The 27,139-nt window shown below is 35.2% G+C and overlaps 18 protein-coding genes and 5 pseudogenes across 23 annotated transcripts, besides 5 other annotated features; 17 read left to right on the top strand and 6 right to left on the bottom strand.

Annotated features, from left to right (window-relative positions):
- Positions 1-5,544: part of a mobile genetic element that runs on past the window's edge.
- TVAGG3_0763440 (organellar and viral DNA polymerase type B) lies at positions 98-658 on the top strand (the record flags this gene model as incomplete). The annotated part of the gene is made up of 1 exon (XM_001289013.1): positions 98-658. The coding sequence occupies one exon, from the start codon at positions 98-100 to the stop codon at positions 656-658; it is 561 nt and encodes a 186-aa protein (XP_001289014.1).
- On the bottom strand, positions 751-1,314 carry TVAGG3_0763430 (uncharacterized protein; the record flags this gene model as incomplete). The annotated part of the gene is made up of 1 exon (XM_051245741.1): positions 751-1,314. One exon carries the CDS (start codon positions 1,312-1,314, stop codon positions 751-753), a length of 564 nt encoding a protein of 187 aa, XP_051092328.1.
- On the bottom strand, positions 1,633-1,905 carry TVAGG3_0763420 (uncharacterized protein; the record flags this gene model as incomplete). The annotated part of the gene is made up of 1 exon (XM_051245740.1): positions 1,633-1,905. The coding sequence occupies one exon, from the start codon at positions 1,903-1,905 to the stop codon at positions 1,633-1,635; it is 273 nt and encodes a 90-aa protein (XP_051092327.1).
- On the top strand, positions 1,951-2,377 carry TVAGG3_0763410 (annotated as a pseudogene). Its single transcript has one exon. A coding segment is annotated over exon 1 (427 nt).
- On the top strand, positions 2,405-3,376 carry TVAGG3_0763400 (annotated as a pseudogene). Its single transcript has one exon. A coding segment is annotated over exon 1 (972 nt).
- Positions 5,545-8,796: a mobile genetic element.
- Positions 5,917-6,237, top strand: TVAGG3_0763380 (kinase C-related family; the record flags this gene model as incomplete). The annotated part of the gene is made up of 1 exon (XM_051245739.1): positions 5,917-6,237. A coding segment is annotated over one exon (321 nt), but the record flags the coding sequence as incomplete, so codon positions are not given.
- TVAGG3_0763370 (uncharacterized protein) lies at positions 6,675-6,995 on the top strand (the record flags this gene model as incomplete). Its single annotated transcript, XM_051245738.1, has 1 exon — positions 6,675-6,995. The coding sequence occupies one exon, from the start codon at positions 6,675-6,677 to the stop codon at positions 6,993-6,995; it is 321 nt and encodes a 106-aa protein (XP_051092325.1).
- On the top strand, positions 7,553-8,011 carry TVAGG3_0763360 (repellent protein 1 family; the record flags this gene model as incomplete). The annotated part of the gene is made up of 1 exon (XM_051245737.1): positions 7,553-8,011. One exon carries the CDS (start codon positions 7,553-7,555, stop codon positions 8,009-8,011), a length of 459 nt encoding a protein of 152 aa, XP_051092324.1.
- A 162-nt stretch (positions 8,797-8,958) lies between the features above and the next one.
- Positions 8,959-10,737: a mobile genetic element.
- TVAGG3_0763340 (repellent protein 1 family) lies at positions 9,327-9,785 on the top strand (the record flags this gene model as incomplete). The annotated part of the gene is made up of 1 exon (XM_001294137.1): positions 9,327-9,785. The coding sequence occupies one exon, from the start codon at positions 9,327-9,329 to the stop codon at positions 9,783-9,785; it is 459 nt and encodes a 152-aa protein (XP_001294138.1).
- Positions 9,834-10,070, top strand: TVAGG3_0763330 (uncharacterized protein; the record flags this gene model as incomplete). The annotated part of the gene is made up of 1 exon (XM_001294138.1): positions 9,834-10,070. The coding sequence occupies one exon, from the start codon at positions 9,834-9,836 to the stop codon at positions 10,068-10,070; it is 237 nt and encodes a 78-aa protein (XP_001294139.1).
- TVAGG3_0763320 (uncharacterized protein) lies at positions 10,223-10,543 on the top strand (the record flags this gene model as incomplete). The annotated part of the gene is made up of 1 exon (XM_051245736.1): positions 10,223-10,543. One exon carries the CDS (start codon positions 10,223-10,225, stop codon positions 10,541-10,543), a length of 321 nt encoding a protein of 106 aa, XP_051092323.1.
- Positions 10,738-17,465: a mobile genetic element.
- TVAGG3_0763300 (uncharacterized protein) lies at positions 11,776-12,390 on the top strand (the record flags this gene model as incomplete). The annotated part of the gene is made up of 1 exon (XM_051245735.1): positions 11,776-12,390. The coding sequence occupies one exon, from the start codon at positions 11,776-11,778 to the stop codon at positions 12,388-12,390; it is 615 nt and encodes a 204-aa protein (XP_051092322.1).
- TVAGG3_0763290 (uncharacterized protein) lies at positions 12,644-13,408 on the bottom strand (the record flags this gene model as incomplete). Its single annotated transcript, XM_051245734.1, has 1 exon — positions 12,644-13,408. The coding sequence occupies one exon, from the start codon at positions 13,406-13,408 to the stop codon at positions 12,644-12,646; it is 765 nt and encodes a 254-aa protein (XP_051092321.1).
- Positions 13,426-14,194, top strand: TVAGG3_0763280 (organellar and viral DNA polymerase type B; the record flags this gene model as incomplete). Its single annotated transcript, XM_051245733.1, has 1 exon — positions 13,426-14,194. A coding segment is annotated over one exon (769 nt), but the record flags the coding sequence as incomplete, so codon positions are not given.
- TVAGG3_0763270 (organellar and viral DNA polymerase type B) lies at positions 14,272-14,863 on the top strand (the record flags this gene model as incomplete). Its single annotated transcript, XM_051245732.1, has 1 exon — positions 14,272-14,863. A coding segment is annotated over one exon (592 nt), but the record flags the coding sequence as incomplete, so codon positions are not given.
- TVAGG3_0763260 (integrase core domain containing protein family) lies at positions 16,665-17,465 on the top strand (the record flags this gene model as incomplete). The annotated part of the gene is made up of 1 exon (XM_051245731.1): positions 16,665-17,465. The coding sequence occupies one exon, from the start codon at positions 16,665-16,667 to the stop codon at positions 17,463-17,465; it is 801 nt and encodes a 266-aa protein (XP_051092318.1).
- A 298-nt stretch (positions 17,466-17,763) lies between these two features.
- Positions 17,764-27,139: part of a mobile genetic element that runs on past the window's edge.
- Positions 17,953-18,273, bottom strand: TVAGG3_0763240 (uncharacterized protein; the record flags this gene model as incomplete). The annotated part of the gene is made up of 1 exon (XM_051245730.1): positions 17,953-18,273. One exon carries the CDS (start codon positions 18,271-18,273, stop codon positions 17,953-17,955), a length of 321 nt encoding a protein of 106 aa, XP_051092317.1.
- Positions 19,164-20,095, bottom strand: TVAGG3_0763230 (annotated as a pseudogene). Its single transcript has one exon. A coding segment is annotated over exon 1 (932 nt).
- On the top strand, positions 20,466-20,949 carry TVAGG3_0763220 (annotated as a pseudogene). Its single transcript has one exon. A coding segment is annotated over exon 1 (484 nt).
- Positions 22,691-22,870, bottom strand: TVAGG3_0763210 (uncharacterized protein; the record flags this gene model as incomplete). Its single annotated transcript, XM_051245729.1, has 1 exon — positions 22,691-22,870. A coding segment is annotated over one exon (180 nt), but the record flags the coding sequence as incomplete, so codon positions are not given.
- On the top strand, positions 22,988-23,622 carry TVAGG3_0763200 (annotated as a pseudogene). Its single transcript has one exon. A coding segment is annotated over exon 1 (635 nt).
- TVAGG3_0763190 (keratin-associated protein family) lies at positions 25,457-25,846 on the top strand (the record flags this gene model as incomplete). The annotated part of the gene is made up of 1 exon (XM_051245728.1): positions 25,457-25,846. The coding sequence occupies one exon, from the start codon at positions 25,457-25,459 to the stop codon at positions 25,844-25,846; it is 390 nt and encodes a 129-aa protein (XP_051092315.1).
- On the top strand, positions 25,887-26,739 carry TVAGG3_0763180 (integrase core domain containing protein family; the record flags this gene model as incomplete). Its single annotated transcript, XM_051245727.1, has 1 exon — positions 25,887-26,739. A coding segment is annotated over one exon (853 nt), but the record flags the coding sequence as incomplete, so codon positions are not given.

Genomic DNA, 27,139 nt, shown 5'->3' with positions numbered 1-27,139 from the left:
TACAGCAATGTTTTATTAGCAAATGACAACAGAACTGGTGTCATTTCTGAAGCGTGTAAGTTTGTAAGTTAATATTCTGTCTATGTCGAAGAGAATAATGAATGAAGTGTTTTGCACGATTGAAGACTTAGGATTAAAAGCATTTTATCAGGATACAGATTCGATGCACATTTACAATGAAGACATACCACGTTTAGCTGAAGAGTTTGAGAAACGTTATGGAAGAGTTCTCATTGGTAAAAACCTTGGTCAGTTTCATAGTGACTTCGCAGAAATAACACCTGGAAAACAAAGTTTAGCATACAAGTCAATATTTTGTGGAAAGAAGACCTACATAGACTTACTCACTAACGATTTAAATGAAGTTGCATTTCACTGCAGAATGAAAGGCGTGAAGCAAGATGTTATTGCTTTAACCGCTAATGAAATGTTTCCTGACTCTGTTCAGTGTTTCTATGATGAAGATAAAGGTTTAATGGTTCCGCAAGGAACATATGACAAAGACTCTGAGTTCAGTGTTATGCAGTTATATAAAGCACTTTATGACGGTCAAGAGATTGGATTTGACTTATGTAAGTCTTCTAGTCCTTGCTTTGCTGAAAAGTTTAACTTCTCAATAACGACTAAAACAAGCTTTATTCGTAAGTTGAAGTTCTGAGGTCATAAATGATAAAAATAAGCCGCTAGCGGCAAGGCGAAGCCCATGAAGTCGTTTATTTTTGTCATTTATGATGTCATTTATGAGGTTATTTATAAAACTGCGATTGTTGAATTCAGCAATTGTGCTTCGATGTAGAGACAGTCTTTATGGTCTGGAGGTAAGAACACTGGGCAGTTATGGTCATGAGTGGAGAACATGTCTATCCAAAACTCACGATTGAAGCCAGTTAATTTATAGTATTTAGGGTTAGGAAGTGATGAAGTTCTTGTATGACCAATGAACTCATTTTCAACGCCTTTGGCTATATTAGAGAAAAGAATAGCTTGCTTTCTATCCCAAATGCCAGGTGTTACAATCTTTGAAAATTCATTTTTCCTCGGAAGCATTGCATCATAATTGAAAACATTCTTGAAATCATCACTTGGTTCAGAGATTTGAAATCTTATACGTAATGGATTTTCTTTCTCTTTAGCGACTTCATTGAATGGTGAATATATAACAAACTGACAGTCATGTGTTCCATCTTCATTTTCATTAAATTCATAATGAAAGTCTATAAGTTGTGGCTGACTACCTTCTTCTTTCAGTTGTGCAAGAAACTCACGTAAAGGCTGTAAAGTTTGTACTTCAATGTTAAACTTTTTCTCGAACATTTCATTAAATGAAATCATACATTGCAACAATGTTGTATCGTCTTTAAAGTATTTGTATATGTGAATGTTTTGGGCGCTTAAAGACTGTTCGTCATTTTCTATCTCGACTTGAAGTATAAAGTCAACCTTTCTGAAAGCACGTGTTATATACATAGATGTTATGCCAATGTACTTCTCTTCATTTATGTTCACAATCCAGTCTGTTGGAAACTTAAACGTTACTCTGTTCCCCTTTATTTTGACGTCAGGGTTTTCACTACTGAACGCAACAGATAAAGGTATTTGTCTATACATTTAATTCGGATAAAAATAAACCATTTACTCTTTCTTTGCTTCAGCTTCTTTAGCTTTTTGTTCTTTCTTTGCTTTTGCTTCTTCTCTAGCTTTCTTTGCCAGCAAACGTGGGTTCTTTTGTCTTCCAGCAGCTAATGCAGCAAGTTGTTTTTCACTAAGTTTTCTCTTTGGTCTCTCTGGCTTTTGTTCTTGTTTTTGTTCCTTCAGTTCGGATAAAATTTGCTCACGAATTTCTTTCTTCAACGCTTCAACATCTATGACCCCTTGGGTCTTGTCCGTAGGGCTTGTCTGAGTCATTTGACTGCAGATAAAAAACAAAATTAAAACTTTAACCGATGTAAAATGAGCTTGTCAAAATCAGAACGAGAGTCTATTATATTAAATGACGCCAGAGGAATACAACATCCTTTCTATTACGTAAGTCAGAGTAAAGATGGTAAAATATATGTAAGAAAAAGAAAGGTTCCATTAGCGAATGCAGAAAGCGACAACATTAAGGTGCATGGCAAGGGTGAAGTCCATATAAAACCTTCTATTCAAACTGAAAAGTCAATAGAACAAGAGAAAAAAGAAGCCAGATGTACTTTCAATAACGAACCAAGAGCTTATTGCAAAGTTCGTGAATTTCATTGAAAAACAAACCGAGTCAAAGAACCCTGACCCGCCAGTGAAAGAAGTTGAGACAAAAGAGAATGTACAGTTCATTGAAAATGTCAAGAAACAACTTCCACCACGAATGCCAAGAAGAAGAGTGAGAATAATGAAGTAAATAGATATTTTTATCTGAAGTAAATACATGCAGAACGAACAGCTAAACGAATTTACTCCAGCAGAGCATATTCATCAGATTCGCTCATATTTCGATATCATAGACAATGCAGTTCAAATTGGTGACACTAATAGAAAATATTCTGACGCAAAGATTCCATCACAACCTGGAACTGCTAAAGATAATACATGGGTAACATTCAATCTCTCACCTCCTGGTGAAAATATGTTGGACCTTTACAATACATTCATTACGTATAAAATGGAAGGTCAATTTATTGTAGATAAAGAAATTGGTTCAGGTTCCAATAAAACAAACCCACCAGGATTTTGGATTGGTTTCGATGACGCTTTCTATGCAGTTGCTGGATATCAAATCCTTGCAAATGGTCGTATCGTATATTCTCAAGACAACGCAAGAGAAGAAGCATATATAACTTCAAACTCACAAACTACCGAACAAATAAAGAAAGTAGATGTTTTCTCAAAGACTCGACATGAAGATGTATGGAGTCATTCGGGAACATGCAGAACAGGACAAATTGTTAGTGGTCCAATTACAGCAGGAAAATCATTTGATTTTAAGCTTCGTTTAAGAATTCCTGTTAGAAAAGTTTTTACCATTAGAAGCTATAAGATTTATTCCTGCATTTGCTGGTAACATTCAGCTTAAAGTAAAGTTCAGTAGCGACGCCTTACAATGCACATCTATATCTGTAAATGATATCATTGCTTTCAATCCAACTCTTAAAGTTGCATTTGCTTCAGATTCAAATCCACCGACAAATAAATTTGTTCCATGGAATGAACCATTCACTATGATAACGAAGGCAGTAGAAGCTAGTGGAAAGTTACTATTACAACTGTAACCCAGCAACTATTTCGAACAAAGATGGATTTTAATGAATGTTTCATTCATCCAAATCATTCTCTTTAGACCCTAACATTTATACAGAACTTGTAGAACATTATACAAACGAGGCTTTATGTTTTCCTGTTAAAGTTATGGATTGGATTCCTATGGACGGTTCATTTCAAAGAATACAGATAGTTCAAGTGCAACATTTACAGCAGCTTATACGCCTATTAATGTTAAAAGTATTTGGGCACTATTTAGAAAGAAAGACAACTATTATGTTAATTTTGAGAACCCTAAGTTTAAATATCTTCAGCTTTCCATGGGAGCTTATGGAAATATGCCTGCAGAACCTGAAAATCATATGGACCTGTATTTTATGAATGGTTGCGAACGCCTGCAATACAAACAATGATATGATTGGATTTAATGAAGATGTTATGAGGTCATTGGTGGATGATGGTAGTGTGGAACAGAAATGGGATAGCTATGACAACACACATTTCTTATGTGGTTTTCCAACAGAAGTGGACTTTTGCTTCCAGCAAGGTCAAACATCTACTGCTCCAATAACATACAAATTGTCTGTTAAAGGACCTATTGAACTAGCAACTGAAAACGTACCAAAGCCACTTATTGGATTTATGAGGGATTGTTGCTTTGCCATTCAGGTGCGTGCTAATGGCATCCCCATAATAAGATTAGATGACTATAACTTAGCTACGGACGACAGTGAGGAATAAAGGATGAACGTTTATTTTTAAAGCTTATAAATGAGTTCTTCATCAAGCTCTCGTGAACCTTCACCATCTATGAAACAAACTTTACCAAACGATTATGGAGCACCTATTAAATATTTCTTACGAGCTGCACAATGGCAAAGAGCAGTCTCACCAAGGTTAGGTGTTCCACCAGCTCCTGTCAAAAATAGCATTTGGTCAAGTCCTTATATAAAATATGGTCTCCCACTAGGTTTGCTAGCTACAGCAGGAGCAGTAATGATGTTGAAAAGAAATAAAGCAAATGTTGTAAATAATACTGAAGTAGCTGAAGTTAAACAAACTCCGACACCTTCGCCAAAACCAACACCTTCACAAGCAAAACCTTCAATGACTCCTGAACCTATGGAATTACAAACTCCTGTTCAAAAGTCAACTCCAAAACCGACTCCAACATTTAAACCAGAACCTACACCACAAATAAATCGTAAAACCCCTGTGTTTCCTTACTGAAAAAATAACGTTATTTTATTTAATATTAAAATTTTTATTTGATTGAAATGACAAATAAAGTCACTGAAGCAATGAAACAAAAGTTTTTGGTAGAATACATTAAATCAGGAACTATTCCAGAAGGTTTTTACATTCATACTATGAAGGATGGTAGAGTTCAGTTTAGAAAGATAAAGCAACCATTAGATAAAGAAGGAATTTTGAGAAAGATTAAACTTCATGAGGACAACATTGCTGAACTTAAGAAGAAGCTAGAAGAGTTGGAGAAAGGAAGAGAGTTATAAAGCAATGAATTCAACAGGGTGAAAAAAGAGGTGAAAAAAGAGGTGAGATCTCACCACTTCACCTAAATTTATTTTTGTGCTATGTTTTCATACGCGTGAGGGTGGTGATATCATTTATTTTTAAGTTTATTTTTAAGTTTATTTTTATATAAATGACGAAAAGTATTGAGATAAAAACTACAAACGGTCATGAGTTCAAGAATTTGTTCTTCGTTCCTCGTGAAAATACTTCTATCAGATACGAGGGAGAAAGGGTAAAGTTAGTTTGAGCGTTTATGATAGTAAACATAATGGAAAGTTTATACAAGCATATGATACAAACGGTAAACGTGTTTCATTAGCTTTGTCAAAACTTACTAACATTTATTTTGACAGTGATTTTGACCTATATGAAGAAGAAAGTGAGTCAGAAGATTATGAGTTGTTATGTGAAGCACAGCAATGGGAGGAGTTGCAATACTTTTGTAAGTGAGAACGTTTATTTTTACATTAGTGAAGTCGTTTGTGAAAACATTAGTGAGAACGTTAGTGAGAACGTTTATTTTTTCATGCACGTGCATTGTGTCGTGGGGAGTTGCCATGGGCAATGACCTGCGCACAATATATAACGTACAGAGAGGTGAGATGAGGTGGTTTATGTGATAAATACTTTACGTGGCAGAAATAGTTTAAGGTTATTAGAAATATTGCATCTGTGATGTAAAATATACGTTAGTGGTTTTGTAAAGTGCCAGATTGACATATCTTCGGTAAGATGGCGCGCAGTGCCACAGTACTGAAGATATGTATACTAACTTCCAGCAAGGTCAAACATCTACTGCTCCAATAACATACAAATTGTCTGTTAAAGGACCTATTGAACTAGCAACTGAAAACGTACCAAAGCCACTTATTGGATTTATGAGGGAATTGTTGCTTTGCCATTCAGGTGCGTGCTAATGGCATCCCCATAATAAGATTAGATGACTATAACTTAGCTACGGACGACAGTGAGGAATAAAGGATGAACGTTTATTTTTAAAGCTTATAAATGAGTTCTTCATCAAGCTCTCGTGAACCTTCACCATCTATGAAACAAACTTTACCAAACGATTATGGAGCACCTATTAAATATTTCTTACGAGCTGCACAATGGCAAAGAGCAGTCTCACCAAGGTTAGGTGTTCCACCAGCTCCTGTCAAAAATAGCATTTGGTCAAGTCCTTATATAAAATATGGTCTCCCACTAGGTTTGCTAGCTACAGCAGGAGCAGTAATGATGTTGAAAAGAAATAAAGCAAATGTTGTAAATAATACTGAAGTAGCTGAAGTTAAACAAACTCCGACACCTTCGCCAAAACCAACACCTTCACAAGCAAAACCTTCAATGACTCCTGAACCTATGGAATTACAAACTCCTGTTCAAAAGTCAACTCCAAAACCGACTCCAACATTTAAACCAGAACCTACACCACAAATAAATCGTAAAACCCCTGTGTTTCCTTACTGAAAAAATAACGTTATTTTTATTTAATATTAAAATTTTTATTTGATTGAAATGACAAATAAAGTCACTGAAGCAATGAAACAAAAGTTTTTGGTAGAATACATTAAATCAGGAACTATTCCAGAAGGTTTTTACATTCATACTATGAAGGATGGTAGAGTTCAGTTTAGAAAGATAAAGCAACCATTAGATAAAGAAGGAATTTTGAGAAAGATTAAACTTCATGAGGACAACATTGCTGAACTTAAGAAGAAGCTAGAAGAGTTGGAGAAAGGAAGAGAGTTATAAAGCAATGAATTCAACAGGGTGAAAAAAGAGGTGAAAAAAGAGGTGAGATCTCACCACTTCACCTAAATTTATTTTTGTGCTATGTTTTCATACGCGTGAGGGTGGTGATATCATTTATTTTTAAGTTTATTTTTAAGTTTATTTTTATATAAATGACGAAAAGTATTGAGATAACAAACTACAACGGTCATGAGTTCAAGAATTTGTTCTTCGTTCCTCGTGAAAATACATTCTATCAGATACGAGGGAGAAAGGGTAAAGTTAGTTTGAGCGTTTATGATAGTAAACATAATGGAAAGTTTATACAAGCATATGATACAAACGGTAAGCGTGTTTCATTAGCTTTGTCAAAACTTACTAACATTTATTTTGACAGTGACTTTGACCTATATGAAGAAGAAAGTGAGTCAGAAGATTATGAGTTGTTATGTGAAGCACAGCAATGGGAGGAGTTGCAATACTTTTGTAAGTGAGAACGTTTATTTTTACATTAGTGAAGTCGTTTGTGAAAACATTAGTGAGAACGTTAGTGAGAACGTTTATTTTTTCATGCACGTGCATTGTGTCGTGGGGAGTTGCCATGGGCAATGACCTGCGCACAATATATAACGTACAGAGAGGTGAGATGAGGTGGTTTATGTGATAAATACTTTACGTGGCAGAAATAGTTTAAGGTTATTAGAAATATTGCATCTGTGATGTAAAATATACGTTAGTGGTTTTGTAAAGTGCCAGATTGACATATCTTCGGTAAGATGGCGCGCAGTGCCACAGTACTGAAGATATGTATACTAACTTCCAGCAAGGTCAAACATCTACTGCTCCAATAACATACAAATTGTCTGTTAAAGGACCTATTGAACTAGCAACTGAAAACGTACCAAAGCCACTTATTGGATTTATGAGGGATTGTTGCTTTGCCATTCAGGTGCGTGCTAATGGCATCCCCATAATAAGATTAGATGACTATAACTTAGCTACGGACGACAGTGAGGAATAAAGGATGAACGTTTATTTTTAAAGCTTATAAATGAGTTCTTCATCAAGCTCTCGTGAACCTTCACCATCTATGAAACAAACTTTACCAAACGATTATGGAGCACCTATTAAATATTTCTTACGAGCTGCACAATGGCAAAGAGCAGTCTCACCAAGGTTAGGTGTTCCACCAGCTCCTGTCAAAAATAGCATTTGGTCAAGTCCTTATATAAAATATGGTCTCCCACTAGGTTTGCTAGCTACAGCAGGAGCAGTAATGATGTTGAAAAGAAATAAAGCAAATGTTGTAAATAATACTGAAGTAGCTGAAGTTAAACAAACTCCGACACCTTCGCCAAAACCAACGCCTTCACAAGCAAAACCTTCAATGACTCCTGAACCTATGGAATTACAAACTCCTGTTCAAAAGTCAACTCCAAAACCGACTCCAACATTTAAACCAGAACCTACACCACAAATAAATCGTAAAACCCCTGTGTTTCCTTACTGAAAAAATAACGTTATTTTTATTTAATATTAAAATTTTTATTTGATTGAAATGACAAATAAAGTCACTGAAGCAATGAAACAAAAGTTTTTGGTAGAATACATTAAATCAGGAACTATTCCAGAAGGTTTTTACATTCATACTATGAAGGATGGTAGAGTTCAGTTTAGAAAGATAAAGCAACCATTAGATAAAGAAGGAATTTTGAGAAAGATTAAACTTCATGAGGACAACATTGCTGAACTTAAGAAGAAGCTAGAAGAGTTGGAGAAAGGAAGAGAGTTATAAAGCAATGAATTCAACAGGGTGAAAAAAGAGGTGAAAAAAGAGGTGAGATCTCACCACTTCACCTAAATTTATTTTTGTGCTATGTTTTCATACGCGTGAGGGTGGTGATATCATTTATTTTTAAGTTTATTTTTAAGTTTATTTTTATATAAATGACGAAAAGTATTGAGATAACAAACTACAACGGTCATGAGTTCAAGAATTTGTTCTTCGTTCCTCGTGAAAATACATTCTATCAGATACGAGGGAGAAAGGGTAAAGTTAGTTTGAGCGTTTATGATAGTAAACATAATGGAAAGTTTATACAAGCATATGATACAAACGGTAAGCGTGTTTCATTAGCTTTGTCAAAACTTACTAACATTTATTTTGACAGTGACTTTGACCTATATGAAGAAGAAAGTGAGTCAGAAGATTATGAGTTGTTATGTGAAGCACAGCAATGGGAGGAGTTGCAATACTTTTGTAAGTGAGAACGTTTATTTTTACATTAGTGAAGTCGTTTGTGAAAACATTAGTGAGAACGTTAGTGAGAACGTTTATTTTTTCATGCACGTGCATTGTGTCGTGGGGAGTTGCCATGGGCAATGACCTGCGCACAATATATAACGTACAGAGAGGTGAGATGAGGTGGTTTATGTGATAAATACTTTACGTGGCAGAAATAGTTTAAGGTTATTAGAAATATTGCATCTGTGATGTAAAATATACGTTAGTGGTTTTGTAAAGTGCCAGATTGACATATCTTCGGTAAGATGGCGCGCAGTGCCACAGTACTGAAGATATGTATACTAACTTCCAGCAAGGTCAAACATCTACTGCTCCAATAACATACAAATTGTCTGTTAAAGGACCTATTGAACTAGCAACTGAAAACGTACCAAAGCCACTTATTGGATTTATGAGGGATTGTTGCTTTGCCATTCAGGTGCGTGCTAATGGCATCCCCATAATAAGATTAGATGACTATAACTTAGCTACGGACGACAGTGAGGAATAAAGGATGAACGTTTATTTTTAAAGCTTATAAATGAGTTCTTCATCAAGCTCTCGTGAACCTTCACCATCTATGAAACAAACTTTACCAAACGATTATGGAGCACCTATTAAATATTTCTTACGAGCTGCACAATGGCAAAGAGCAGTCTCACCAAGGTTAGGTGTTCCACCAGCTCCTGTCAAAAATAGCATTTGGTCAAGTCCTTATATAAAATATGGTCTCCCACTAGGTTTGCTAGCTACAGCAGGAGCAGTAATGATGTTGAAAAGAAATAAAGCAAATGTTGTAAATAATACTGAAGTAGCTGAAGTTAAACAAACTCCGACACCTTCGCCAAAACCAACACCTTCACAAGCAAAACCTTCAATGACTCCTGAACCTATGGAATTACAAACTCCTGTTCAAAAGTCAACTCCAAAACCGACTCCAACATTTAAACCAGAACCTACACCACAAATAAATCGTAAAACCCCTGTGTTTCCTTACTGAAAAAATAACGTTATTTTTATTTAATATTAAAATTTTTATTTGATTGAAATGACAAATAAAGTCACTGAAGCAATGAAACAAAAGTTTTTGGTAGAATACATTAAATCAGGAACTATTCCAGAAGGTTTTTACATTCATACTATGAAGGATGGTAGAGTTCAGTTTAGAAAGATAAAGCAACCATTAGATAAAGAAGGAATTTTGAGAAAGATTAAACTTCATGAGGACAACATTGCTGAACTTAAGAAGAAGCTAGAAGAGTTGGAGAAAGGAAGAGAGTTATAAAGCAATGAATTCAACAGGGTGAAAAAAGAGGTGAAAAAAGAGGTGAGATCTCACCACTTCACCTAAATTTATTTTTGTGCTATGTTTTCATACGCGTGAGGGTGGTGATATCATTTATTTTTAAGTTTATTTTTAAGTTTATTTTTATATAAATGACGAAAAGTATTGAGATAACAAACTACAACGGTCATGAGTTCAAGAATTTGTTCTTCGTTCCTCGTGAAAATACATTCTATCAGATACGAGGGAGAAAGGGTAAAGTTAGTTTGAGCGTTTATGATAGTAAACATAATGGAAAGTTTATACAAGCATATGATACAAACGGTAAGCGTGTTTCATTAGCTTTGTCAAAACTTACTAACATTTATTTTGACAGTGACTTTGACCTATATGAAGAAGAAAGTGAGTCAGAAGATTATGAGTTGTTATGTGAAGCACAGCAATGGGAGGAGTTGCAATACTTTTGTAAGTGAGAACGTTTATTTTTACATTAGTGAAGTCGTTTGTGAAAACGTTAGTGAAGTGAAGTGGTTGGCGGCTTTGTAAATATTTAATGTTAAGTTAGTGTTGTCGTTTGTGTTGTAATATACGTTAACAGTTTCGTAAAGTGTCAAATTCACATATCATGGGTACGGAGGCGCGCAGTGCCGCCGTACCCTTGATATGTATACTAACTTCTGTCGTTAAAGTTCCAGACAGTGAACTCATTGAATTTCTTCAACGTTACATTCGACGTAAGAGGAAATATTATGCCATCGTAGAGTTCATACAGTCAGGAATGCAAAAGACTTCTGAGGAGATGGAAAGAATTATTGACAAACACCACTTACGTCAATACTCAGGAGTTTACGATATGAAACGACTTACAAACTACATTCTGTCAAAACTTTCAAAATACCCCTTCAAAAAGTATCCTTCAAACACTCTGCTCGTTTGTGACGACTTCGCCGGAAAAGGTTTAGTGTCAAAACCAGACTCACCATTAGCTAACATCATAACTAAAGTCAGACATTACCATTTAACTGTAGCAATACTTATGCAAACATGGCGTTTTCTTGCTTTAAACATAAAACGTCTCATAACTGACTTCGTTATCTTTCAAGGTTTCTCACGCTATGACATTGAACTCATTTGGAAACAGTCAGGTATAACATTACCTTTTGAAGAAATTTGGGAAGCATATAAGTCTCTCATCTCTCCTCGTTCATACCTTGAGATTCATATCATGACTAATACCATTAAAGTCAAAAATATTCCATGGGAACGACCAACATTGTTTTAAAGTTTAACCTTCAATTGACTGATGGTAAACAAATTCCATGCATCTCTGTCGCCATTTCTGTTAATATTTTTGCTGTCATTCATATCATCCACTTCCCCATCCGTTAGCTTTTGAGGATATGCGTTAGAATAGCTGTTCTTAAATGAAGGCTTTTCACCTTTGAGAGCATAAACTCTATAACTTTCTGCATACTTTATGTTTGAACCTCCTGAGCCATCATTGACATAAATTTTTATAGGTTTCCACCCTTTGTTCATATTCCTGCTTCTTCCCTTAGCTCTTTTGTTCAGTAGTTCTACATCTTTATACACAGCTCCTGTCTCAGTGAATTCAACAATATTTTCATTCGTTAGCTTTACATTCAAACCCTTGTCGAGTATATTGTTCATTTCATACATATAAAAGGTTTTTATTCTATATGAAATGAGAAGCAAATCCATCTTAGCTGGTGCCGTTAATGTTCCAATTGAACCAACATCAAATGTTGACTCACGAACGACAAACAATATTGTCATAAAGAACTATAGTTCGGAGTGTTTGAAAGAAAAAGAACCAGATCTTAAGTCGGTGAATTTAAACACAGCTTCAAACGCTAACGCTACATCAGATGTTAAGTTAGAGTATCCACCACTGGACCAAGTTCTTTCAAGAGAAGCCAACGACAACCCTTACACAAATGTTCAAACAAATCCTTCAGATAACGTAGACCATTACCTTCTTCAGTTATACCAAACAATTTTACTCAAAGACGATAAGAAGCTTTTGACAAATCTTATAAGTAAGAACCAAATAATTCTAACAAAGGAGGACCTTGAAAATGTTATATCACGAATAACAGGGAAACAATGTGTCATTGACTATCTCGACCCTGAAATCGAATGCTGTGGTCAAACTCCACTATTCATGAAAATAGGTAACATCCGCATCATTGAAACACCAGGAACTACAGGAGTTGAGTTTAAGTATAAATATTCGAACGAGTATACAAAACTATCTACTGACTATAAGCTTTGTTTGAAATATGTTTTAGTAAATTAAAGCAGTCAGGACCTTCGGTCTTGGCGCTTTGCGCCGTCAGTCAAAAAATTTCAAGTTAGCAATTTGTAATATCTATCCAAAACTTCTTCAACAGTATCGAACTCATCTTCATAATGCAAACCTAATCTTATTGACTTGGTGCAGTTTTCACTAACACAATATTTTTCTGTTCTCTTGACTGACATAACTAACTCATTTGTTTCATCAAACAGCAACAACCAAAGTTCATGACCTAATACATAACATTCATACTTTATATTTTTAGCTCTGAGTTCTCTTGTAAGCTGTTGCATTTAATATTTTCTAAAAAGTCAACTTCAACAGTCATTCGCACTGGTGCCTTCAGTTCTACAGGCTCTCCTTGAAAGTCAACAAGTCTGAATTGCATGTCTTTCAAATTATGAGGACTAATGCGAACCCATTTACCTAAATGAGTTGCTATGACAGGAACGTTTGGAATGAACATTGAATTTACTTCATAACAGAAGGATTTATATTCTACTGAACCTTTACTATTAACTCCTGAAATGCCTGTGACATTAGCTATTTTTGACTCAATGTATAAACAATTACCATAACATACGTATGGAACAGATTTCATCTCAATCGTTTTGTCAACACTTTTCAAAGGAAATGTCATATGGTATGCACCCAAAAGAAGTTGTACTCTATGACTCATTCTTGGTATCTTAAACTCTTTCTCGCTGCTGAACTTCAATGTTCCCTCAGAAGAGAGTTCGACATCTATGTTGTTAATAGTTTCTTCATTTATGAGAGTATCTATGACTCCAGCAATTTTATCTATTCTATACCCAGCTCTGTTAGGAAATGTTATAACACTTCTTTTGTCATCTATTTCAATCTCTATGAAATCTGTTTCATCTGTTATGACAAAAGTTGCGATAGTATTGAAGTCAACAACTCTGAAAGCAAGCGCTTCATTCTGAAAACCTAAGTTTGTTTGTAGCTTTACTGTCCCGTATTCGTTTGGGTCTGTACTTTGCAAATAGAACAACATTTTATTCTCATTAAAATATGACTATTGCTGCATATGCGTATGAAACAAATGAAGCAAGAAGAGCACATGAACTAGTAAACGAAAACTCAACTTTAACCATTGAAGGCAATGATTTAGTCATTGACGATGGAAAGACTAAAAAAGTCATTGATTTCGATACTTTTAACACTTATGACCCATTCATTACAACAAGCAAGGTTCCCATCATAAATGATGGAACGGTGCAATATATAAATTCTACAGTAGATGCCTCATTAGTGAAAGTATTAAATGTTCTCATTGAATTGTTAAAGAGCTTTCGATTTGACGACAACATTAAATGCCTAAAGAATTTAGTCATGAATGAGAAACAAATTCTCGGCGTTGCTGGTAGCAGTAATGATGTACACCTTATGATATTAGAATATTATAACGAACATAAAGATGAACTGAAAGGAGAGAAGGGTGACACCGGACCTCAAGGACCACAAGGAATACAAGGAATACAAGGAATACAAGGACCTCAAGGCGAAAACCGTTTGGATGGTGAAGATGGAAAGGGTGGAAAAACTGCTAAATCATGGATATGGAACCTTATAAATACTGGTTTAACAGCTGCTTCATATGGAGTTCTTCAATACCAAATCGGAAAGATATGGGCAGTACTTGGTGAAGAAGTTTTAGATGACGTTAAAAATGCTTTGAACTTCATTTCAAATGGTTCGGATACTATTAAAACTTTATCTGGTTGGATGCAAGAAACAAGGAGTCAAATAGATACTGTAAGACGTATAGCAAACAATGCACGTACGGGATTGGATACTTTACGAGAAGCACAAAATACACTAAAGGAAGCAAATGATATTCTTGGCTCAGTATCAGACATGCATGAAGATTGGCTTAAAGGTATTGACAAATCTTTAAAAAATCACAGTCAGTCTATTGCTGACTACAAGAAAAGTATAGATTTTTTACATAGTGCTATGGACGTACATGATGGAAGCATAAGGAACTTACTTAATGCTAACAATAACTTACCAGGAACTATTAAAGCATTTATAAAGTCCTTTGTAAAACCTGGTGCTCTAACATTTAGGTCTTTGAGAGCAAGAGCATTGAAGTCAAGAGATGCAGAAACTCCAACAGAACCTACAGAAGGAACTGAAACAACAGAAACTCCAGAAGAACCACCAAAACCAACAGCTAATGAAATATTGTTCGAATATTTTCCAAGGTACTCTGTTCTCATTGCATACATTCAAGAAATACTTAAGAAAGCAGACTTGACTTTAGGAGATGATGAAAGTTCTGTAAATCTTTCGTTCCAGTTTCAAATAGCAGAACTTTTGAGACAGATATGCTTAATGTATGACAACATCTCTGATTTCACAAGATATGATGACGACCATGACCCCGAACACGGTGAAGAAGAAGTTTTACAAACATCCATTAAGACAGGAAAGGTTTTAACTCAAAGTCTCATTATTGACACCAAAGATGGCGAAGTGGACGTTCTTCAAGAGCTGAAGAAAAATACTTCTTCGGGAGGTGGTGGTAGGCATGAACTTGAAATAAATGAGATAGAAGAGAAATTAGCCGAAAAAGCAGATAAAAACCATGTTCATTATATAAGTTCAGACGAACAGATTATAACGGACTACCATGGATATTTAACACAGGATGAACAAATAAGCACTGAAGATGTTAATGAAAGAAGATATAAATTCATTCGTGCTAAAGGTTATGACATACACTGTACTGTACAGTATGACACAGGTAAAGCACCAGAAGCATTTGGTTATAACGATGAAATTTATGCTTCATACTTCTTTGTTAACGGTGTATTAGTTGAACCAAGATTTACTTTGAGAGTTAAGGCAAAAATAACGTTTGAAGATGCTATTAAAAGTAAAGCTGACAAAGATGAACTTGACGCAACGAACAAAGTTTTGAAATCTCATAAACACAATATCTCCGATATAAATGAACTTCAAGCTACATTAAATAGTAAAGCTGACAAGAACCATACACATGAATCCTTCACTACTGTTAGAGCAGACGACATAATATTGAACTATACCCTTGGTTCAAGTGCACCTTTAGAGAATCCAAGTACAAGCGTAAAAGATACACTAAACTCCTTAAATAGTAAATGTATGAACATTGAAGGTCATGTCAGAAACTTTGAAACATATAAACTACCAGCAATGTTAGATAAAAAAGCAGATAAAGAACATACACATAACTCCTTCTCAACTGTTGCTATAGAAAGTATTGAAGGAACGGTTGGCGGAACTGGTGGGGATGCATTATATTATAAACCTCCTAACTTTCCACAAGGTTTAACATCGAATGAAAACATAACAACGAAGAAAGAAATTAGCTGTAAAAATGTTTATGTCATGGATGATGAAAATAATGTTAAATTCACTGCTCAAGATTTATATGATAAAAAAGCAGACAAAACAGAGCTTCAAACATTAAAGACTGAAATACTTCAAACATTATATCCTATAGGCTCTATTTATACGTCAATGAACTCAACAAATCCAGCAAGTGTTTTAGGTTTTGGTACGTGGCAGCAGATTGTAGACAAATTCTTATACTGTGCTAACTCTTCAAAGCAAACAGGAGGCTCAAAGAAAATTAAAGAAGCAAACTTACCTGCGCACACTCATACAGGAACTACAAACTTTTCTGGCGACCATAGCCACTCATTAAGAGACCACCCATTATACAACTCAGACTATGAAGCCGGTCATGATGTTTTATCTCCATCTTATAACAATTCAGCAAAAAAGACTTTTCGACCAACTGAACCAGGAGGAAATCATTCACACACTTTCACAACAAATCCAACAGGCTCGGGTGAAGATTATATGCCACCATTTATGACGGTTTATGCATGGTACCGCGTTCAATGAACGCGCTTGAGCCTAGACCCTTTGGGTCAAGGCTTACCGTCTTGAATAAAATCTTTAACTTTACATAAATGAGCTTGAAAGAAGTATTCGAACAACATCCATGGAGGTCATTTAAGAAGTTCAATGAAGCAGCAAAAAGTTGGGGATTTACTAACAGAGCTGAAGTGAAAAAGTTCTTTGACAAAAATGTTGTACATCAAACAAAAATAAACCCTTACGACTACTTTTTACCAATTTACTCCAACACTCCTGACGCATACCAATTTGACACTCTCATTCAAAGCAGAAAAGGAGGACATAACCCATTCCTCATCTTCATTAATGTTAACACTCGCAAAGCATATGCATATCCAATGAGGAATAAAGGAACTCGTGAAGTGTTAAGAGTTTTACAAAAGTTTGTAGCAGAACATAGCCCAAGTACTTTAACATCAGACCAAGACAGTGCATACCTCAGCAATGAAATCACAGATTTTCTCATTAAGCATAACATAACTCACTACACTACTGAAGACCAAAACCATAACATACTCGGCATCATTAACCGCTTCATAAGAACGCTCAGAGATTTAAACCAAGAGCGAGACTTTACCGAAGAAACAATGAAACATTTTCTCGAAGTATATAATTCCTCAACACATTCTACAACAGGACATACACCAAATTCAATGCCACAACAACAAGAAGAAAAGTATATACAAAAGAAACGAAGTCAAACACAAAATATCAGAAATTCAACACAATTTACCCTCATTCCTGGTACAAAAGTTCGTGTAGTTCTTGACGACAAACCGTTGACAAAGAAACGTTTAAGGTTAAGTAGAAACTATTATATCGTAGACTCTACGCAAGGTAATGGATATCTTATAAAAGCTGCTGACGACTCTATTGCGTTTTACCCTCGTCATAAATTAGTCGAAAGTAGTAATGGCAAACTTGCTGAAACCATTGACGAAGCAAAGCGAGGAGTGGTTATTGAAATACTTGGCTACAACACAAACGATGACACTTATAAAGTAAGATATGAAGGAGGCGTTGAAGATGTTATACCATCTAAGAACTTGAGAGAGTCGAAGCCAACTCATCTGGGTCCATTAGAGCGGGAGTACTGGAAAGACAAAAATAAGCCAGAAAGAATAAGAAAATTCTTCTAAACTTTTTCATTAGATGTTAATCAGACATGAACGAGAACAGTCATGATATCATTAATGGTACCATTTATTTTAACATAAAGACGCAAAGCGGCGGTGCATAGCCCATGAACAAAAATAATTTTTAGGGTAGATGGGTATTTCTACCCACATTTCTACCCTCATGAATTTTCATGAATTTCCTTAAGATAGAAAAAATAAAGTTAGTTTTATTTTTATTTATTTTTTTATTTTGTATGTAAGAACAGAAATGTCAGTCGAAGCAAAAACATTCACGAACAAATCTAATGGCGAAACATTCAGTTAGTATACATATCAAGGGTACGACGGCACTGCGCGCCTCCTTACCCTTGATATGTGAATTTGACACTTTACGAAACCATTAACGTATATTTTACAACACAAACACAAACGACAACACTAACTTAACCTTAAATATTTACAAAGCCACTAACCACTTCACCTCACTAATGTAAAAAAATAAACGTTCTCACTTACAAAAGTATTGCAACTCCTCCCATTGCTGTGCTTCACATAACAACTCATAATCTTCTGACTCACTTTCTTCTTCATATAGGTCAAAGTCACTGTCAAAATAAATGTTAGTAAGTTTTGACAAAGCTAATGAAACACGCTTACCGTTTGTATCATATGCTTGTATAAACTTTCCATTATGTTTACTATCATAAACGCTCAAACTAACTTTACCCTTTCTCCCTCGTATCTGATAGAATGTATTTTCACGAGGAACGAAGAACAAATTCTTGAACTCATGACCGTTGTAGTTTGTTATCTCAATAGTTTTCGTCATTTATATAAAAATAAACTTAAAAATAAACTTAAAAATTAAATGATATCACCACCCTCACACGTATGAAAACATAGCACAAAAATAAATTTAGGTGAAGTGGTGAGATCTCACCTCTTTTTTCACCTGTTTTTTCACCCTGTTGAATTCATTGCTTTATAACTCTCTTCCTTGGTTTCTTTTTAGTTGCTTTCTTCACGTCTGTCTCCAACTTGACTGTCTTTCTTCTTCGTCCATAATGATACCAATTACTTCCACCAGTCAATGGGTCAAATGGTCTTTCGTAAGGGTTTCCATACATTCCATAGGACCATGGAAAACGCTGGTGGAGAAGAAACATTTTCTTTAGTTCCATCGACTCTATTTAAATGCATTGTTTCACCTTTCATCTGGTCATTAAAGTCTTTTGCGTGTTTTGCAAACTCATCGTCCTTTCCTAAAGCATTTTCTGACTCAGTCGCAACCAAATTGGATGCTTTATTTATGAGCCCTATTTTATTTAATCTTAACTTCTTTGCAACCCAGCCTCCAATCTTTCCTTTATTTGCATCTAATGTCTTCGAAACCCTTCCTCCACTCATTTTATTTACTGCGTCATAAGCTCCAAGTGCTTTTGCTCCAAATGCTAATGCTTTTGTTCCCATTGCGCCTAAAGCTGCCCAAGCTACCATTTACACCATATTAAAATCATCTCTCTTCAATATTATCTCATAAAAGTTCTCGTTACTGGAGAAAGTCAATGAAACATAAGCGTTCTCACGGGCTTCGCCCTCACCGCTTTGCGGTCTATCTAACTTCTTTCTTATCTCATCTATTCTCAAAATGTCTGAACAATTGCTAACATCTTCTACAACAGTTATTTCATCATGAATGACCTTCAAGAACAAGCTCATTTAATATGCTATTAAAATCATCTCAATAATGAGTCCATCCTTTCCATCTTTAGGTAGCACAACATCTTTCATTGAAGAAGGTTCGACAAGTCTTATGTTAAACTTACTGACAAAGTTTGTTATACTATAATGCTTCGGCGGCGAATACATATAGTTTGAAAGACATAATATAGATTCTTCAGCAAATTCACTTATACTGGATTTTATAACAATGTTCTCACGAGACCAAATACCACCAATTGACAATCTTGTAAGCAATCCTGCTGAACCTTCTACTGTAAACGTCGATGGTAACATTCCACGAAGGTCATCTATTGACATCGTTGAGTCACTGAATTTAAATATTTTCTTAAAGCAATCGTCATTATCTAACCATGCAATAGCTTTGAAGTTTTCATTCGAATATACATCTGCTTCATTAAATGTAAATCCTGACTTCTTTGCAGAGATGACTTTAAAATCTATTGAGTTTGTTTCAAAATTATATGCTATGGTAACTTCTGAAGGTAATGGATCCTTCCGCAGTCAGTTGTTCTCTCACTACCGTTTGAAGCTTTGTATTAAAAACTTTCATGTCATCTCCTGTGTCTAGGTTCACATACACAGCAACAGGAAAACTATCTTGCTTCTTTGTTTCATCATTATATCTCAAAACATTAAAGTTCTTCAATAATATTGTTTCTTCCTGCTGGAATACTTCGAACCTGTCTGATTTCAATAGCTTTCTCACCTCCTACATACTCTACCCAGTGTCTTGGATATTCATAAGTATACTGACTTTCTTGAATTTTGGTTGGTTTCATCATAACATGTTCATAGTATATCTTTATACTCTTGTCAGTTAGACTCGGTGCTATGTTCTGAATATTTCTGACTTGCATTTTTAATGGAGATAAAATGAAGCATTTAATACATGACGTAGATGAAGACATGAATGAAACTACAGACAAACTTAACTCTTCTCTCATTCTTCCTTTCAGCAAAGATTATGAGTTCTGTTCAAATGGTGTGTATTTCTATTGTGGAAAGATGGGTTCAGGTAAGACATTTAACCTCATTCGTCATATACTCATAACAGAAGCGTTTAGGAAACGACTCTTACTATGACCAAATCATTATATCAGCAACTTCAGACTCTATGGACTCAACAGCGAAAACATTTATGTCAAAAGTTCAAGCCTCTGTCGTTAAAGTTCCAGACAGTGAACTCATTGAATTTCTTCAACGTTACATTCGACGTAAGAGGAAATATTATGCCATCGTAGAGTTATACAGTCAGGAATGCAAAAGACTTCTGAGGAGATGGAAAGAATTATTGACAAACACCACTTACGTCAATACTCAGGAGTTTACGATATGAAACGACTTACAAACTACATTCTGTCAAAACTTTCAAAATACCCCTTCAAAAAAGTATCCTTCAAACACTCTGCTCGTTTGTGACGACTTCGCCGGAAAAGGTTTAGTGTCAAAACCAGACTCACCATTAGCTAACATCATAACTAAAGTCAGACATTACCATTTAACTGTAGCAATACTTATGCAAACATGGCGTTTTCTTGCTTTAAACATAAAACGTCTCATAACTGACTTCGTTATCTTTCAAGGTTTCTCACGTTATGATATTGAACTCATTTGGAAACAGTCAGGTATAACATTACCTTTTGAAGAAATTTGGGAAGCATATAAGTCTCTCATCTCTCCTCGTTCATACCTTGAGATTCATATCATGACTAATACCATTAAAGTCAAAAATATTCCATGGGAACGACCAACATTGTTTTAAAGTTTAACCTTCAATTGACTGATGGTAAACAAATTCCATGCATCTCTGTCGCCATTTCTGTTAATATTTTTGCTGTCATTCATATCATCCACTTCCCCATCCGTTAGCTTTTGAGGATATGCGTTAGAATAGCTGTTCTTAAATGAAGGCTTTTCACCTTTGAGAGCATAAACTCTATAACTTTCTGCATACTTTATGTTTGAACCTCCTGAGCCATCATTGACATAAATTTTTATAGGCTTCCACCCTTTGTTCATATTCCTGCTTCTTCCCTTAGCTCTTTTGTTCAGTAGTTCTACATCTTTATACACAGCTCCTGTCTCAGTGAATTCAACAATATTTTCATTCGTTAGCTTTACATTCAAACCCTTGTCGAGTATATTGTTCATTTCATACATATAAAAGGTTTTTATTCTATATGAAATGAGAAGCAAATCCATCTTAGCTGGTGCCGTTAATGTTCCAATTGAACCAACATCAAATGTTGACTCACGAACGACAAACAATATTGTCATAAAGAACTATAGTTCGGAGTGTTGAAAGAAAAAGAACCAGAATTAAGTCGGACCTTCGGTCTTGGGCATGCGCCGTGAATTTAAACACAGCTTCAAACGCTAACGCTACATCAGATGTTAAGTTAGAGTATCACCACTGGACCAAATTCTTTCAAGAGAAGCCAACGACAACCCTTACACAAATGTTCAAAACAAATCCTTCAGATAACGTAGACCATTACCTTCTTCAGTTATACCAAACAATTTTACTCAAAAGACGATAAGAAGCTTTTGACAAATCTTATAAGTAAAGAACCAAATAATTCTAACAAAGGAGGACCTTGAAAATGTTATATCACGAATAACAGGGAAACAATGTGTCATTGACTATCTCGACCCTGAAATCGAATGCTGTGGTCAAACTCCACTATTCATGAAAATAGGTAACATCCGCATCATTGAAACACAGGACTACAGGAGTTGAGTTTAAGTATAAATAATTCGAATGAATATACAAAACTTTCAACAGAATATAAACTTTGCTTGAAATATGTTTTAGTAAATTAAAGCAATTTGTAATATCTATCCAAAACTTCTTCAACAGTATCGAACTCATCTTCATAATGCAAACTAATCTTATTGACTTGGGTGCAGTTTTCACTTAACACAATATTTTTCTGTTCTCTTGACTGACATAACTAACTCATTTGTTTCATCAAACAGCAAACCAAAGTTCATGACCTAATACATAACATTCATACTTTATATTTTTAGCTCTGAGTTCTCTTGTAAGCTGTTGCATTTAATTTTCTAAAAGTCAACTTCAACAGTCATTCGCACTGGTGCCTCAGTTCTACAGGCTCTCCTTGAAAGTCAACAAGTCTGAATTGCATGTCTTTCAAATTATGAGGACTAATGCGAACCCATTTACCTAAATGAGTTGCTATGACAGGAACGTTTGGAATGAACATTGAATTGACTGCATAACAGAAGGATTTATATTCTACTGAACCTTTCTATTAACTCTGAAATGCCTGTGACATTAGCTATTTTTGACTCAATGTACAACAATTACCATAACATACGTATGGAACAGATTTTCATCTCAATCGTTTTGTCAACACTTTTCAAAGGAAATGTTATATGGTATGCTCCCAAAAGAAGTTGTACTCTATGACTCATTCTTGGTATCTTAAACTCCTTCGCATAACTGAACTTCAAAACTCCTGCAATAAGTTTAACATTCATTAAGTTTCTTCGTTATCCTTGTTTATTGTAGTATTTATGAGAGCATTTAACACTCCAGCTAATGTTTCCATCTTATATTCTACATTATTGTGAAATCTTATTTCGTGCTTCTTTCCATCTATTTCAATCTCCATGAAATCTGTTTCATCTGTTATACGAATGAAGCGATAGTATTGAAGTCAACCATTCTGAATGCAAGCGCCATTCTGAGACCTAAGTTTGTTTGTAGCTTTACTGTCCGTATTCGTTTGGGTCTGTACTTTGCAAATAGAACAACATTTTATTCTCATTAAAATATGACTATTGCTGCATATGCGTATGAAACAAATGAAGCAAGAAGAGCACATGAACTAGTAAACGAAAACTCAACTTTAACCATTGAAGGCAATGATTTAGTCATTGACGATGGAAAGACTAAAAAAGTCATTGATTTCGATACTTTTAACACTTATGACCCATTCATTACAACAAGCAAGTTCCCATCATAAATGATGGAACGGTGCAATATATAAATTCTACAGTAGATGCCTCATTAGTGAAAGTATTAAATGTTCTCATTGAATTGTTAAAGAGCTTTCGATTTGACGACAACATTAAATGCCTAAAGAATTTAGTCATGAATGAGAAACAAATTCTCGGCGTTGCTGGTAGCAGTAATGATGTACACCTTATGATATTAGAATATTATAACGAACATAAAGATGAACTGAAAGGAGAGAAGGGTGACACCGGACTCAAGGACCACAAGGACCACAAGGAATACAAGGAATACAAGGACCTCAAGGCGAAACGGTTTGGATGGTGAAGATGGAAAGGATGGAAAAACTGCTAATCATGGATATGGAACCTTATAAATACTGGTTTAACAGCTGCTTCATATGGAGTTCTTCAATACCAAATCGGAAAGATATGGGCAGTACTTGGTGAAGAAGTTTTAGATGACGTTAAAAATGCTTTGAACTTCATTTCAAATGGTTCGGATACTATTAAAACTTTATCTGGTTGGATGCAAGAAACAAGGAGTCAAATAGATACTGTAAGACGTATAGCAAACAATGCACGTACGGGATTGGATACTTTACGAGAAGAAGCAAAATACACTAAAGGAAGCAAATGATATTCTTGGCTCAGTATCAGACATGCATGAAGTTGGCTTAAAGGTATTGACAAATCTTTTAAAAAATCACATTCAGTCTATTGCTGACTACAAGAAAAGTATAGATTTTTTACATAGTGCTATGGACGTACATGATGGAAGCATAAGGAACTTACTTAATGCTAACAATAAACTTACCCAGGAACTATTAAAGCATTTATAAGTCCTTTGTAAACCTGGTGCTCTAACATTTAGGTCTTTTGAGAGCAAGAGCATTGAAGTCAAGAGATGCAGAAACTCCAACAGAACCTACAGAAGGAACTGAAACAACAGAAACTCCAGAAGAACCACCAAAACCAACAGCTAATGAAATATTGTTCGAATATTTTCCAAGGTACTCTGTTCTCATTGCATACATTCAAAATACTTAAGAAAGCAGACTTGACTTTAGGAGATGATGAAAGTTCGTAAATCTTTCGTTCCAGTTTCAAATAGCAGAACTTTTGAGACAGATATGCTTAATGTATGACAACATCTCTGATTTCACAAGATATGATGACGACCATGACCCCGAACACGGTGAAGAAGAAGTTTTACAAACATCCATTAAGACAGGAAAGGTTTTTAACTCAAAGTCTCATTATTGACACCAAAGATGGCGAAGTGGACGTCTTCAAGAGCTGAAGAAAAATACTTCTTCGGGAGGTGGTGGTAGGCATGAACTTGAAATAATGAGATAGAAGAGAAATTTAGCCGAAAAAGCAGATAAAAACCATGTTCATTATATAAGTTCAGACGAACAGATTATAACGGACTACCATGGATATTTAACCACAGATGAACAAATAAGCACTGAAGATGTTAATGAAAGAAGATATAAATTCATTCGTGCTAAAGGTTATGACATACACTGTACTGTACAGTATGACACAGGTAAAGCACCAGAAGCATTTGGTTATAACGATGAAATTTATGCTTCATACTTCTTTGTTAACGGTGTATTAGTTGAACCAAGATTTACTTTGAGAGTTAAGGCAAAAATAACGTTTTGAAGATGCTATTAAAAAGTAAAGCTGACAAAGATGAACTTGACGCAACGAACAAAGTTTTGAAATCTCATAAACCACAACATCTCCGATATAAATGAACTTCAAGCTACATTAAATAGTAAAGCTGACAAGAACCATACACATGAATCCTTCACTACTGTTAGAGCAGACGACATAATATTGAACTATACCCTTGGTTCAAGTGCACCTTTAGAGAATCCAAGTACAAGCGTAAAAGATACACTAAACTCCTTAAATAGTAAATGTATGACATTGAAGGTCATGTCAGAAACTTTGAAACATATAAACTACCAGCAATGTTAGATAAAAAAGCAGATAAAGAACATACACATAACTCCTTCACTACTGTTAGAGCAGACGACATAATATTGAACTATGATTTGGGTTCAAGTGCACCTTTAGAGAATCCGAGTACAAGCGTAAAAGATACTCTTAACAATTTAGATAACAGTTGCAGGAATATCGAAGATCATGCCAGAAACTTTGAAGCATATGAACTACCAACAATGTTAGATAAGAAAGCAGACAAAACAGAGCTTCAAACATTAAAGACTTAAATACTTCAAACATTATATCCTATAGGCTCTATTTATACGTCAATGAATTCAACAAATCCAGCAACAGTTCTGGGTTTTGGTACGTGGAAGCAGATTGTAGATAAATTCTTATACTGTGCTAGATATTCAAAGCAAACAGGAGGTTCGAAGAAAATTACTGAAGCAAACTTACCTGCGCACACTCATACAGGAACGACAAACTTTTCTGGCGACCATAGCCACTCATTAAGAGACCACACATTATACAACTCAGACTATAAAGCTGGCAATGACGTTTTATCTCCAGATTATAACCATTCAGCAAAAAAGACTTTTCGACCAACTGAACCAGAAGGAAATCATGTCCATACTTTCACAACAAATCCAACAGGCTCGGGTGAAGATTATATGCCACCATTTATGACTGTATTTGCATGGTACCGCGTTCAATAAACATACTTGAGCCTAAAATAAAATCTTTAACTTTACATAAATGAGCTTGAAAGAAGTATTCGAACAACATCCATGGAGGTCATTTAAGAAGTTCAATGAAGCAGCAAAAAGTTGGGGATTTACTAACAGAGCTGAAGTGAAAAAGTTCTTTGACAAAAATGTTGTACATCAAACAAAAATAAACCCTTACGACTACTTTTTACCAATTTACTCCAACACTCCTGACGCATACCAATTTGACACTCTCATTCAAAGCAGAAAAGGAGGACATAACCCATTCCTCATCTTCATTAATGTTAACACTCGCAAAGCATATGCATATCCAATGAGGAATAAAGGAACTCGTGAAGTGTTAAGAGTTTTACAAAAGTTTGTAGCAGAACATAGCCCAAGTACTTTAACATCAGACCAAGACAGTGCATACCTCAGCAATGAAATCACAGATTTTCTCATTAAGCATAACATAACTCACTACACTACTGAAGACCAAAACCATAACATACTCGGCATCATTAACCGCTTCATAAGAACGCTCAGAGATTTAAACCAAGAGCGAGACTTTACCGAAGAAACAATGAAACACTTTCTCGAAGTATATAATTCCTCAACACATTCTACAACAGGACATACACCAAATTCAATGCCACAACAACAAGAAGAAAAGTATATACAAAAGAAACGAAGTCAAACACAAAATATCAGAAATTCAACACAATTTACCCTCATTCCTGGTACAAAAGTTCGTGTAGTTCTTGACGACAAACCGTTGACAAAGAAACGTTTAAGGTTAAGTAGAAACTATTATATCGTAGACTCTACGCAAGGTAATGGATATCTTATAAAAGCTGCTGACGACTCTATTGCGTTTTACCCTCGTCATAAATTAGTCGAAAGTAGTAATGGCAAACTTGCTGAAACCATTGACGAAGCAAAGCGAGGAGTGGTTATTGAAATACTTGGCTACAACACAAACGATGACACTTATAAAGTAAGATATGAAGGAGGCGTTGAAGATGTTATACCATCTAAGAACTTGAGAGAGTCGAAGCCAACACATCTGGGACCATTAGAGCGGGAGTACTGGGAAGACAAAAATATGCCAGAAAGAATAAGAAAATTCTTCTAAACTTTTTCATTAGATGTAAATCAGACAAAAATATATTTTAGGTGAAGAGGTGAGATTTCACCTGTTTTCTCACCTGTTTTTTCACCTCCTTTTTCACCTCCTTTTTCACCTGTTTTCTCACCGCTTAGCGGCTCAGATTGCTTTTGCTTTCTCGTGAATTTTCATGA

Source organism: Trichomonas vaginalis, chromosome III (genome assembly GCF_026262505.1).
Source record: "Trichomonas vaginalis G3 chromosome III, whole genome shotgun sequence".
NCBI lineage: Eukaryota > Parabasalia > Trichomonadida > Trichomonadidae > Trichomonas > Trichomonas vaginalis.
Note: the sequence above shows the minus strand (reverse complement) of the source record. Positions and strands in the feature narration are given on the sequence as shown.